The 13,995-nt window shown below is 34.0% G+C and overlaps 3 protein-coding genes and 1 pseudogene across 4 annotated transcripts; 2 read left to right on the plus strand and 2 right to left on the minus strand.

Annotated features, from left to right (window-relative positions):
- Positions 1-1,059: 1,059 nt before the first annotated feature.
- Positions 1,060-2,550, plus strand: LOC111280224 (uncharacterized). Its single transcript, XM_022867430.2, has one exon. The coding sequence runs from the start codon at positions 1,227-1,229 to the stop codon at positions 2,346-2,348; it is 1,122 nt and encodes a 373-aa protein (XP_022723165.2). The 5' UTR covers positions 1,060-1,226; the 3' UTR covers positions 2,349-2,550.
- A 1,612-nt stretch (positions 2,551-4,162) lies between these two features.
- Positions 4,163-6,968, minus strand: LOC111280225 (BI1-like protein). Its single transcript, XM_022867431.2, has 4 exons — positions 6,649-6,968; positions 5,017-5,130; positions 4,764-4,921; positions 4,163-4,662 (listed from the first exon to the last, which is right to left on the minus strand). The coding sequence occupies exons 1-4, from the start codon at positions 6,914-6,916 to the stop codon at positions 4,456-4,458; spliced, it is 747 nt and encodes a 248-aa protein (XP_022723166.1). The 5' UTR covers positions 6,917-6,968; the 3' UTR covers positions 4,163-4,455.
- Positions 6,969-7,523: 555 nt separating this feature from the next.
- LOC111279326 (uncharacterized) lies at positions 7,524-9,381 on the minus strand (annotated as a pseudogene).
- Positions 9,382-10,528: 1,147 nt separating this feature from the next.
- LOC111280083 (protein FAR1-RELATED SEQUENCE 7-like) lies at positions 10,529-13,979 on the plus strand. Of its 2 annotated transcripts, none has more exons than XM_022867239.2 (2): positions 10,529-11,037; positions 11,523-13,979. In XM_022867239.2, the coding sequence occupies exons 1-2, from the start codon at positions 10,994-10,996 to the stop codon at positions 13,837-13,839; spliced, it is 2,361 nt and encodes a 786-aa protein (XP_022722974.1). In that variant the 5' UTR covers positions 10,529-10,993; the 3' UTR covers positions 13,840-13,979. The 2 variants fall into 2 exon arrangements, with proteins under 2 accessions (XP_022722974.1, XP_022722975.1); XM_022867240.2 differs by having other exon boundaries at positions 10,531-11,037; positions 11,519-13,979.
- The last annotated feature ends 16 nt before the right edge of the window (positions 13,980-13,995 follow it).

The following is a 13,995-nucleotide window of genomic DNA, read 5'->3' on the forward strand; positions in this document are numbered from 1 at the left end:
ATCAAAATATTTGGTGTTGGTTTAATATTTTTTAAGTAAATAATTTATGTCATGCCATTTTTTAGTATGGAAATGAACTGTAATTAAAATTAGTTTATGTAACTAAAAGCAAATTTGTAAATCAATGAGTGGATAGTTTAATATTATTAAAGTCCATTTAAATATTAAAAGTCTTGAATTAGACTAATGGATTGTTAGTTTATCGAAATGTGAGTCAATTCAAGGATATTTGAGTCCAAATTTTAAAACAAATTCATAGTAATACTAATATAACTAATCTTGGATTAGTTAGAATGATTAAAGGTGTATAATTCGATTTTAAATGAATTAATTGATTGAATTAAATGAATTAATTGATTGAATTGATGTAATTTGATTAATTGATTAATTATCAAATATGAATTTAAAAAATTTTTAATTTATGATTAATTCAGTTCGAAAATTAAATTAATCGAAATATTACAAATCTTATATAAAAAACTAAAAATATATGAAATTATCCACTTCATTTTAAGGTATTAAAATTTTTAATTTAATACTTTCATATTTGAATATTTTTGTTAAATAATTTTATTTAATTTATTTTTTATATGGAAAAATAAAAAATTAAAACATAATTTAACTTAATATATTTTATTATTTAATTAATCGAACCAATGAAATTAATTTTGGTTGATTAATTTTTAAAATTTAAAAATTTAATTCAATCAATGAAAATAAAATAATATACTTTGTTTATTTTAATTTTGAATTAATCAATTCAAAATTAATTGAATTGATTGAATAAATACTCTTAAATATGACATTAAAGTTAACAATTAAAGATTAAATATATGAAAAAATTCATATGCATAATATACTTTAATATATAAATATAGGAGTTTATGGATAAATTAAAATTTTTAAAAATATATAAAAAAGATATGAAATTCAAAAACATTAAAAATCATCTACTAAAAGGAAAAAAAAACAAAAAAGAAAGCTAAAAGTTGACATATCCAACCAAAAAACAAAAAAAAAAACTTTTAAACAATTGGAACACCTCGCAAAATCGGCAAACCTTATCTCCATCCAACGGTACGATCTGATCTACCGTTTGACACAATTCTCAATTCTCTCCTTTTCCCCATCCTTTCAAGACCCTAATTTCAAATTAATAAAGGAAGGATTAGAAAAGAGAAAAGGAAAATTTTTTTTCTCTTCCAATTGAATTTGTGCAATCTCAAATGGATTTCTTCAAATACGTATTCTCGGACGATGCCCAACCCCAATACTCCGATCAACACATCGACCCGACTCGGAACCCGGGCTCATCCTCAGCGTGGAGCTTCGGCGGCCTAATGAAAACACTTACGGACAAGTCTGAATCCGTGATCGAATCCTACCGAAAGGACTTCGAGGAATTCGGATCCGGGTTAAAGAAGGAAACCGAGATTATCAGAAGCGTAGCCTCACGTGCCGTCAATGACTCCCTTGAGATCGGCGCCTCCGTTGCTCAGGAAAAGCTCGAGTCGGTGGGACAGGCCATTGATGACATCGGTAGCTCCGTTTGGAAATCGACGGCTCAGATCATCTCTCACGGTAAAGATACGCTTTTATCCCCGTCAGACGATGATAATTCTGATTCTGAAAATCCTTATGATGAAAAATTGAATCTTAGTAATAGCAGCATTAGTGAAAAACGGTACAGTCGTTTTGAGATGCAAATTCGAGCGCTTCAGTCAGAAAAAAGTACTTACTCTACGGAACCAGAGGATTTGGAGGATTTTGAGAATTGGAAATTAGGGTTTAATTTCGAAGAGAAAAAAGGGGAAATTGAGGAATTGTTTAATGAAAATCCTGTTATTGCAGATATTTTTAAAGAGGTAGTTTCTGATGAAGTTGAATCTAACAGATATTGGTGTAATTACTTTTATAAGGTGAGTAGGCTAATGAAAGCAGAGGAGGCTAGAGCTAAGCTTGTTAAAAGTGCAATTTCGGGGGAGGAAGAGGATTTGAGCTGGGATATTGATGAGGATGATGATGAGGAGATTGGAAATGTAGATAGTGAGAAGAAGATGAATTTGAGTGAAGATGGTGAGAAATTGTCAAAAAATGATGAGGAGAAAGCAGGTTCGTGTAAGGATAGTGATGTTTCCGTAGTTTCAAGCCAGCAGTCGATGCCTGAGGAGGAAGGATGGGATGAGATTGAGGAGATTCGGAGCAGTGATGACAATAAAGGGGAAGACGTTGGAAGTGCTAATAAGGTTGATCTGTGTAAGCAGCTGAGTGTTCCAGAGGAAGAGGAGGATTTGAGTTGGGATATTGATGATGATGATGATGATGAGGATCAGCCTGTTAAAGCTTGATATAATATTGATATCTGAAGGAATCAAAATCAAGTGTTAAATACTAATATCATTGAGGTTCTTTTAAGATGATTTTTTTTTTTTGTTAATTTTAAATACAATAGTTTATATATGATAAAAGATTATCTAAACATGGTAATTCATTACATAAATATTTCTCAGTGATTGGATTCAATTATATGTCAATTTTTTTTGCTTTAAATGTTCATACATTTCAATCAATTCTATGTGAAACATTTGCAGAATTGTATCGTTCTTGATTCAAAAAAATTAAGGCTATACTCAATAAGCAGTGAATGTCATACTTGATTTTCTTTGTCAAGTATTTTTTTTGTCATAATCTGTATTTTTGGTCATAAATTTGAACAGAGTTGTCTATGCTTTTTATTGTACTTTCCTTTGTGCCTATATAGATTCGATTGTTGTCAAATGAACTATGGGCTATTTCTGACAAACTTACATAAATTTTATTGCCTCCTCCTTGCTTCAGTCGCTTGAATATAATCATGAAACTATCAATGTATCATTTGGGCTATCCTTTTATCTTTGCAGTGTTTGTTTGAAGTTAGGGGAAATGATTACAAGCTAGATACTTTATTTAGCAGTTTGGCATGATCATTAATGCTTTGCCTTTTGTTGAGAGATTGACACCAGAGGCCATTTGTGGTGCACTTTGGTTATGTATCTTTAGGAACCCTACTTTGATTCCATTATTCTTTGCTTGCTTAGGTCATGGGAGAATTTTACTTTAGTTCATTCATTGTATATTGTTGCTTTTTTGCAAAGTGAAGGGATGAAAAGTGCTGCTTAAAATTTACTCAATTAGAGGTTGCTCTACTTGTCTCTCTCATCAGGGAATGAGACCCTTTTTGGCAAGTCATTTTTGAAGATAAAATTTCTTGGAATTTCCAAGTGAATCAGATCTCAAGCATTGAGCTTTACTTCCGTTTCATGTCCTTTTAACTTGTTAGTCAACCATTTTGGCCCAAAGCCTCAAGTAACTATGCTTTCTAATCTAAATTTTTTCTTTTTCTCCCTTCTTCCTATCTCCTTTGGAGGTGAAGAGCGGGAGTTTAGGTCTGAGTCAAAAACACATTTCATAGGAAGAAAAAGAAGGTATCTTGAAACTTAGGAACAAGAAACCAACAATGAGATTAAAAATTTAAAATGCAATCAATCTTGCACCAAACATACCATCAAAGGAATTATCAAGAGAAATATAGATTATGAATATAGATTTGATAATTTATGTATCCGTACATATTTATTAATGTTTATCATGTGTAAAGCATGAAAATTTTATTATCATAATTCAATTATATTGACACATTAAGCACTAGACATATTTTTTATTTTTATCAAATTTATATATTACTTTTATTAAAATTTTAAATCATATCATTTTCGTATTTAAGATTATCTCATCAACTGAAATATAATTAATCTTTATTTTCCAGGGAAGAGAAAACAGACCAATAAAAGTGCTTTATTAGGGTTGCCATCCCTCAATGGTCAGCACGTCAGTATGCAATCACGTAAGTTTCAGACTTTCAGTGTCAAGATGTGATCCATAATAGCTCTTTAAAAAAAATACCTTCTAACTTATGAAACAATTGAGTGATTTAGATATCATATCCCTAACTCAATCTAACAGCATGAAAGCCAATTTCAAGGATCATCACATTCCAAGGAATGGACCATGAAAATGAGACAAAACGGAGATGCTGCTCTGTAGCAAAGCATTAAGCAAAGACTGCAACCATTGCAAAATCAAGGAAGCTTGTTTATGTTCATTTCTAGATCGACAATGACTATTATATAATAAAGTAGCTTCATGAGCAAAATTTATTAAGAAAAAAAAAAGTCCATATTGATCAAGCAGAGAAAAGCAATCATAAAGTTTGGATAATTCCAATTATGCATATGCATATCACAACTGATCAGGTTAGAGAAACTGCAAATTGGAGCCGCCGGCTTAGTGATAGCACAAAAACCCCAAGAGAAAATATACCATATAAACAATAATACTTTTCCTATTCTTCAGACAGTAATTCGATCACCATATGTAGATTTCTTGCCAATCCCACCTTTGGGAAATATTCTACAACTAATTATCCCCAGATCTCAGCACTCGCAAAATGGAAATGAACAAGTTCAGAATGTCCAAATAGAGAGTGGCTGAGGCCAGGATGTAATCATCGTATGTGAAGCGTTTGATCAGGTTGTCAGTGTCATAGACAATGTACCCACAGAAAATCAAGGCACTAATTGCACCATAGATGGCAACAGATGTTGGACCAAGTGGGAAGAACATCTGTATGATAATAAAACATAACATTAAGTCAGAAGAATGCTACATATAATCATACACCATTGAACTTCCAATTGCATTGGTAGATCCCTGAGGTATCTCACCTGAATTAGACCGGTTAGAATGAGGATGATAAGGCTAGTGAACAAAATTGGTCCAAGATAGCTAAAGTCCTTGCCCTTCTTAGATGCCCAGAAAGTGTAGCCAGTAAGAGATGTAACCACGCCTGCTGTCAAAATTAGTGCTTCAAGCACAATTCTTCCTGAAATGATAGAATGAAGGCAGTCGGTCAGAGTATAATTCTAGATTTATGACTAGACCTAGGATTTAACAGCAAGCATCAACTAAAATACTAACCATCAGTATTAGCACAGCTCACACCAACCATGAGACTCAGTGACACAGTGAAGAGGCCAAGGATAACCAAGTTCACCGGGTGCTTTTGGTGATAGACATGCAAGGGCCACAACACTGCATGGAATAAATTTTATAGTTAAGATAAAGCACAGTAATGTGACGCAACAAATGAAACGCAACTCCATGAAATCTTAAGTAAATGCTTGGGAGTAAAGGGGGCCTTTATGACTCAAGCTAGTAGATTACAAATAAAGTAAGGGAGTTCTTAACTTGTTTGCTTTTAACCATTTTAAAAACAAAGTTTTTATTTACGCTTAATATCAGTCTGAAAATAATGTTGAGACAACTAAAACTTCAATGACTACAAAGAGTTGAAGACCAATCTTAATGATTTTATCAGAACAAAATATAGAAATTTAGGCCATTATAGAAGGCATGCAATATCATATTTTAAGGTCTAAGTTTACAAAATTCTTGGACACAAACTAATAACTTCCAAATATTTTAAATGCACTACAACCAATCAAAAAGAAAGGTCAATTGGTAAAAGTTACAGGAAAGCTCTAAAGGCACAAACTAAGCTTAATGGTTAGTCATGTGCTATTCATCACATAAATTATTGATACCAACTGCTGGACAAAAGGCAGTTAACTGTTTGTAAACAAAGGTAAGGTTATCATGGGAAGCAACAAAGTAAACAAAACTCATGCAAAGGGATAGGCTCTTGTTAACAACTTTCCATTGTTTACTTTGGTTTCTAAATCTGAACTCTCTAATAAGGGCAAACTCCGGTGCACAAGGCTCCCCACTTTGCGAGGGTTAGGGTGAGGGTTCATAGTACACAAACTTCCCTATGCATTTCGCAGAGAGGCTGTTTCCAAGACTTGAACCCATGACCTTCCGGTCAGAAAGGAGCAACCTAACCATTTCTCCAAGACTCGCCCTCTAAATCTGAACTCTCTACATCTCTTTATCCTATTCTGAGAGACAAACCATCAAAGAAAACATGAAGATCTCCAACATTAGGCTAGGTTAAGAACAGTGCACACCACTTTATTAAAAACCCAACACAACATAAACAATGACAGGAGACATAAGTTCCCCACCAAAAGCATCCGGATAAAGCCGATAGAACACATAGAATCAATATATATAAAGAAAATGACAGAACACAATCATTGTTTAGGGAACCAAACTTTTGTTAAATCCTTTACTCAACCCCTACTCTTTAGGGTTCTTTTCTAAACACAAATCCAATCACACCCAACCCCTTGCTTCCTAAGCTTCTCTTTTCTTATTAGGCATCATCTAATAAAATTATATCTTAGTACTTCAGCATCCCATATTTTTATTCATCTATCAAAAATCTTGATTATAGAAACAAATTGTGTTGAAGAATAACGTCAAAGACATGATTTAAAGGATTGAATCTATCCTTAATCTAACGCTTGAAAAAGATCAACTTCATAATAAACATTGAAAAGTGCCCTAATTAACATAAATACTATTTGAAAGAACCCTAACAAATATTTCTTTTACAAAAATTCAAAATTTATGGGGATTAAAGCGTGTGGAAAAAGAAAGAATCAAAATTGAAAGAAAATGAAATAGCGGAAAAGGAGAGGACTTTACAGATGAATGGGACCAAACAGAGGAAGAGCAAGAGGGCGGAGTTTCCACGGAGGAGGTCGTTGACCGGAGCAGCCAACACCACAAAGGCGGAGACCACGGTGGTTAGCACCAGCTGCGCCGCCAGGATGCCGTAAACCTTGCGGATAAAGCCCCATCGGAGCTGGTTCTCGCCATAGCTGAGTCCAGGGTACAGAGTCTCCCCTGACTCTAGATCTACCTGATCCGCCTTACTGGCGCTCGTGCTGCTCACTCGCTCGTATCCGTGCATATTTTTTCTCTCTCCGGTTTCTCTTGCTGTTGGTTTATTCGGAAAATGGGATGGATATATATATATATATATATACATATATATATATATATAGGTAGCCAATCAATACATTTGGTAAGGTGGGATCCACGCGTTATTAGGAGCTGATAATCGATCAATAAATCATGGTTTACTATAATTTGATTGGGATTTTTTTTAATCTTATTATTGGAATTATCCAATTATTAAAATAAATAAATAAATAAATAACCCTTTGACTTGTTTGTTATGACAACCTTTTGGTTTGTTTGTTATGATTTAGTCTAGTTATAAATTTCTATAAATTTCTACGCAAGTATGCATTCTTTTGGATGTTTAGGGAAAAAAAAGATTTGAAATGTATGTCCATTGACAAAATCAAAAGTCCAATAATAATGTAATTCTTCAGAATATCCACGGACAAAATTTATGCAAATTGTAAAACATTGATTACATCTATACTTTTAGATACAAACTAAAACTAAAAATGATATAAAAAAGTGTGAAAAAATATTATTTAAAATTAACAAAAATAATATATAAATTTAACTAAAATTAAAAAATATATTTTATATTTAACGTGTCAACGGACATAATAATTTTCGTGTTTTATATATTTTGACAGGATCGAGACATACATGAACCGATTTTCATCATAAATAAGTTAACAAAGTATTACACAAAAGGATGACTGGAAATGCTTTGCCTAATTCATTTCTAGGACCTCTCCTAAACATGATTCAACAAAATTGGCATTTGCTCTGCAAAACTTGGTAACCAGGGAATGGACATATGCTTTCTTTAAGTACATAGCCTATTCTAAACGTAAGATCTAAAACAAGTAATGAATCATCTAACCTATCACTTTGAGTCTGTTCTTCAGCCGAGGTTTCAGTCTGTTCTTCAGCATTTCTGCAAACCGTTCCATCCCCTCTGCAGCATATCCTTGCTCACACAATCCACCAATGATGTGATCATGAGTAAAGACTTTTGGTTCTAGACCCCTACTTTGCAAATCATTCAACAAAATTTTGGCTTGTTGCATGTGACCGATCTGACAGGTTTTTAATTATAGGAGTATAAGAGGAAGTAGATGGCCGTAAACCCTGTGCTAAGTGTTCATGGAGCAGATTCAGACTCTCAACAATCTTACCTTCCATGCACAAGCCCTGGATCAGATTATTGAATGTGATCAAATCACAAACAATGCCCTTTTGAAGCATTTCTTCAAATAAACAATAAGCCTCATCCATCCTCCCATGTGAACAAAACCCTGCTATCACGGTATTGTAACTCACAGTGCTTTCACCATAACCTCTGTTGAGCATCTCCTTATATAGCTTTTCTGCCTCTTCGAGGTCATGGACCTTATAAAGTCCATAAAGCAGTGCAATATAACTGTATTCATTTGGGAGCATTCCCTTATTAATCATCCCAAACCACAGCTTTCTTGAATCCCAAAGCCTCCCCATCTTACATAGTCCATGAATCATTGTTGTATACATGACCCTATTGGAAGCATACCCTCTATCCTTGAGATCATTGAAAATCCTGTAACCTTCCAGCCACTTTCTGTTTCTGCATATTCCATTGATGACTTCCTGATATGTATAAATGTCCCGAGTACAATGCGTAGCAATCATTGTGTGAAGAAGTTCAGACACTCTACCATAATTCCTTGTCTTGCAGAAGGCAACAATCAATTTGTAAAATACAACAGTATCTGGCACCAACCCATCTTCCAATATCTGTTGAAGAAGCTCATAACCTTTCGAAGACTCCCCATCATTACAAAAGGCTTGAATCAAACACCCACCAGTCCCAACATCAATATCCACCATAACACCTGAATCTATCATATCCTGATACAATTTCCGCACAAGATCATTCCTGCTAACCTTAAAACAAGCCAACAACGCTAGATTCCACGTTGCTCTTGATGGATGATAGCCAATCTTATTCAACATGGAAAACACATCAACAGCTTCCTCAACCAATCCAACCTGGCTCGGGGCCAAAACCTGTCTGGTCAAGAAAATTTTTTGCTGCTTTACAGGCCTTAGCCTCCACTAGCTTATTAAAAGCACATCACAGGAATCAAGGTCAGGCAAAAACTCATATTCAGGCGGCAGCCAGTGAAAGAAACGCAGAGAAAAAAGAACATTCTCTTGCTGTCTCAAAAGCTCCCAAAATAACCAGGGGTCAGAATAATTAAAAGAAGGGAAATTTGAGAGCAGAGTTTCCTCTCACCTGGGTATTGTTCTAGTAATCTTGCAAACTTGTTTTACAATGTCCAAATTTGGTTGGTTTATGGTATCGTTAGATTCTTTATTTTGATTTTGATTTTGATTTTGATTTTGATTCTCTCTAAATTCCTTGGTAATAAAATCGGTTTCTTTGAAATCTACAGTGAGATTTCTGATGTGGGTATTAGGGTTTTGAAGAGTTCATGAGGGCCGTGGAAATTCAGTTTTTTGACTCATGGATATTTTCCATTCAAGGCAAAGATCAAAGATTTATGGTAAAAAAACCGGACAGGAAATGCTTGGATATATAGAAGAACCAGAATGGAACTTACAGAGAGATGAGATTAGGGATTCCAAGTGGAGTTGTAAACTTGGAAAGTGAAATCCTATGCCTAGCCAGCCAGTGAATGACTTTGTATAGATTGAGAGTGAACTCCATTGCTGTAAAGTCACTTCGAGAAGAGCTTAGAGCAATTGAGAGGGAGGGAGCTTTGTCGCTGAATCTCTGTTTTTCAAGTAAATATGGTATTAGCATTTACTATTTAGTGGTAGGCTAAAACTAAAAATAAAAAATAAAAAAATTCAACTTCAACTAAATTTAATTAATCAATTTTCATGGAATATAGAAATTGAACAAAGTTGCAATCAGTGTTCCTTGTGGTTTTGTTGGAAAATTGTTGGAATTTAACTGATCAAGACAAGTTGCATTCACGTAATAACAATTCAAGAATGTTGTTACGTTATCGTGATTGGTTCAATTGATTAAGTTTATTTTTTTTGATGAAAAAATTTTAAATTTAAATTTTATCGATGATCATTTATTTGAATTATTTCAAACACACGACTTACAATCATATATCTTAAACTATAAAATACGACATATCTTATTTTAATATAAAAAATTAAATAATTTATTTATCTTAAATTTTTTTATCAGAAAAATATTGTTATACTTATTTTATTCAAATCAATTTTTTTGATTTTTTAGGATCTATTCATCCAAAATTTTTTTTATTAGATTAATAATAATAATTCTTATAATTATTATTGCAATAAAAAAATAAATGATTGTAATTATGATTAAAAAAAATTTATAAAAAAATTTATGACGAATGAATTTAATCGATATTTAAATCTCTTATAAAAAAAATTTATCCAACATTTTTTCTAACATCACGTCCAAACATCATTTCAGAACTGAAGTTTTTGTTGAATTTATGGTGCTATTTTGTCATGTTTTATTATTCTTAAAAAAATGTGTGATAAGAGAGATTTGAAATTTTCTTTTTGGTCCTGGAAGAATAATGTAACTGTCTTCAACTTTTTAGTGTTTTGCTTTATTGGTATGTCATGCTGTCAGATAAAACATCAATCAATCTCAAATTATTTCAATAAAAAATTGTACCAATAATTTAAAAAAAAAATGTGCAAAATAAATAGTGTAGTAGAAATAGTATCTATAGAATGAAAGACACAAAAAAAAAAAAAAGAAAAGAAAATTCAGAATTTAGAAACAGTGTATAGAATAAAAAAAATAAAAAAGTAAAAAGAAAGACAGGATGAGCTGTAGTGATTGTAGGAAGATAGAACAAGAGAGTAGCCCACAGCTGAAGAAAGAGGTCAATGGAAGATTAGGAACCATCAGTGGCACCAACCAACCCACTTCTGTCTTTTCTCCTGTCAAAACTCTTACTCTGAATTTTCCATTCTCTTTTTTTTTTTTGTTTTCATTTTTTCACCGTAATTTCCCGCCAAAAAAGAGAAATCAGAACCAGATTTTACAGATTTAGTGTTTTTGACTCTAGACCCAGATATGGGTATTGGTTCAGGATCAAGTCACTTGACAGATTTCAGAAGGTAATGTTTTTTCCACTTTTTTTGGGGGGAAAAAACCCTGATTTCAATTTGTCTTTAATTTGCCATTAATCAGGTTATTATTTGTTTGCCCTTAAATTTTGATGCTTTCTTTGAGCTCTCTTATCTGATTGAATTTCTGGGTATCTCTTCATTTCTGCATCAAATTAGTTGTACATGTTAAATTTCCAATTCCTTGTTCGTTATTGAGTTCACATGGAAGTAGAATCAAGGAAAGGAAAGTTCTTTAAAAAAATTCATAATTTTGTCATTTTGGATTTTGAAGATGCATGTGGAATTTTCAGTCTTTTAGCTTTAATCTATAAATCATGCATATTTATACAGATACTGACTGATTAGAAAAATTTTGAAGAAAATTTGTACCATCAGAAAAAGCAGTATAAAACTAGTATATTTGGAGCTGCTGAGCTAGAAAGATCTAAACCATATTGGGTGATCTTCTAATTATTCGTTTTTAATGAAGGCAGCTCAGATGCTAATCCTAATAGTGGAGAATGTATGAATACTATGGTTGTGAAAGCCTACCCTCTTGACATAGTGCATATGATCAATAATGGTAATGTGGAAGATGAAGGAGAGTCTAGAATGGAACCATCTGTTGGTTTGGAGTTTGATTCAGCAGATGAGGCACGAAAGTTCTATGGTCTGTATGGAATGCGTGTGGGGTTCAAAATTCGAACTGGTCAGCTGTACCGCTCAAGGACAGATGGGTCGGTTTCATCAAGAAGATTTGTGTGCTCGAAGGAAGGCTTTCAGCTGAATTCAAGGACTGGTTGTCCTGCTTTCATTAGGGTACAAAGACGTGATTCAGGGAAGTGGGTTATTGACCAAATTCAGAAGGATCATAACCATGAACTTGGACTTGCAGGGGAAAGGCAGTCACCCATTTTGCAGAAGAGACCTCCTCTTGTTGCAAAATCATTGGTTGAAGTGTTGCGTAGGCCAAAAGTCAAATTTCTGGAGAAAATAGATTATGGAGAACTGAGTCCATCTGGCATCATTAATTTCAAACGGCAAAAACGAGGTGGAGATGGAGGGCAATCTCTAGCTGAACCATATGCAGGTCTAGAGTTTAATACAGCTAATGAAGCATATGAATGTTATCAAGCATACGCCGAAGGTACTGGGTTTAGAGTTCGGATTGGTCAGTTGTTTCGCTCAAAGAATGACGGTTCAATTACTTCCCGCAGATTTGTGTGCTCAAAGGAAGGGTTCCAGCACCCTTCAAGAGTAGGTTGTGGGGCATTTATGAGGATTAAGAGGAAAGATTCTGGCAGTTGGATAGTAGACCGTCTTGATAAAGATCATAATCATGATCTTGAAGTGCATATGGTGTACCAGAAGAAATTTTCAACAGCTTCGAAGAAATTCATAGAGGAGGAAGCTGTTGGCATGGTCTCTATGGATCTAGGTGAAATGAATAATGGCAAGCTTATCAAAAGAAGCCAACAAAACAAAATTGGAACTAATTGGTACTCTGTACTTTTAGAGCATTTTCAAACCAAACAAGCAGAAGATACTGGATTCTTTTATTCAGTAGAGGTTGATAATGGTAGTTGCAGGAGTGTTTTTTGGGCGGATGGCAGGTCTAGATTCTCATGCAGTCAATTTGGTGATGTCATTATTTTTGATACTTCATACAGGAAAAGTAACTATGTGGTGCCATTTGCAACATTTGTTGGAGTAAACCACCACAAGCAGCCAGTGCTTCTCGGATCTGCTTTGATTGCTAATGAATCAAAGGAGTCTTTTACTTGGTTGTTTCAAACATGGTTTAGGGCAATGTCTCAGCACCATCCTAAGTCAATTATTGCTGATCAAGACGTGGCCATCCACCAAGCAATCACTGAAGTCTTTCCTGGGACCCATCATCGTTTTTCATTGTGGCAGATTAGAGCCAAGGAGCGAGAGAATTTGCAGTCTCTGCCTATTGAATTTAGATATGGGTACGAAAAGTGCATTTATCAATGTCAGACAACTGTTGAGTTCAATACCACATGGAATTCACTTATCAATAAATACAACTTAAGGGAAAATGTTTGGCTAAAACACATGTATGAAAAGCGTGAAAGTTGGGTTCCGTTGTATTTACGGGGCAAATTTTTTGCTGGCATACCTATAGGTGAAAGTGTTGAATCATTCTTCGGTACACAGGTAAATGGCCAAACACCACTTAGAGAGTTTATTTCACAATATGAACAAGGACTTGAGCAACGTCGTGAGGAGGAAAGGAAAGAAGATTTCAACTCTTTTAATTTGCAGGCTTGTTTGCAGACAAAAGAACGAATAGAAGAACAGTGTAGAAGGCTATATACTTTTACTATCTTTAAAATATTTCAAGATGAGCTCCTACAATCTTATAGTTATATTGGGATAAAAACTTACGAAGAAGGGACTATCAGCAGGTACTTGGTTAAATGGTCTGGGAATGAGAATGACAAACATGCTGTTACCTTTAGTTCAGTCAACCTCAGTGTTAATTGTAGCTGTCAAATGTTTGAATTTGAAGGGATACTGTGCAGACATATCTTGAAAGTGTTCAAATTGTTGGACATAAGGGAACTTCCTCCTCAATATATCCTATGTCGGTGGATGAGAAATGCTGAGTATCGAATTTTATGTGGTGCTGAGTCAGGGATAATCTCCCAAGAACTAAAGGCCTGTATGATCTGGAGTTTAAGAGAAACAGCATGTAAATATGTAGAATTTGGGTCGGCATCTATAGAAAAATATAAACTTGCATATGAGATCATGCGTGAAGGTGGAAAAAGCTTTGTTGATTGAGGTAACTTCTTGGAATTTTCATCTTTAGGCTAAAATCTTGTATGTTGATTGTTGAATAGCATGTGTACCTAGTTTTTTGATGGTTTGGGTGTAACAGAAGACTTTTGTTTCTGAATAACAATGGCTTTTGTGTATTTGAATCACAACTGTGAATGT

Source organism: Durio zibethinus, chromosome 27 (genome assembly GCF_047325235.1).
Source record: "Durio zibethinus cultivar Kanyao isolate XHJ-2024 chromosome 27, ASM4732523v1, whole genome shotgun sequence".
NCBI classification, from domain to species: domain Eukaryota; kingdom Viridiplantae; phylum Streptophyta; class Magnoliopsida; order Malvales; family Malvaceae; genus Durio; species Durio zibethinus.

Excerpts from the sequence above, each read along its gene's own strand:
- LOC111280224 (XM_022867430.2), top strand. The coding sequence starts at position 1,227 with ATGGATTTCTTCAAATACGTATTCTCGGACGATGCCCAACCCCAATAC.
- LOC111280225 (XM_022867431.2), bottom strand. The coding sequence starts at position 6,916 with ATGCACGGATACGAGCGAGTGAGCAGCACGAGCGCCAGTAAGGCGGAT. Across the intron at positions 4,922-5,016 it reads GAGCTGTGCTAATACTGATG|GAAGAATTGTGCTTGAAGCA; the intron begins GTTAGTATTTTA and ends CTATCATTTCAG. Across the intron at positions 4,663-4,763 it reads TTCTAACCGGTCTAATTCAG|ATGTTCTTCCCACTTGGTCC; the intron begins GTGAGATACCTC and ends ATTATCATACAG.
- LOC111280083 (XM_022867239.2), top strand. The coding sequence starts at position 10,994 with ATGGGTATTGGTTCAGGATCAAGTCACTTGACAGATTTCAGAAG. Across the intron at positions 11,038-11,522 it reads CACTTGACAGATTTCAGAAG|CTCAGATGCTAATCCTAATA; the intron begins GTAATGTTTTTT and ends TAATGAAGGCAG.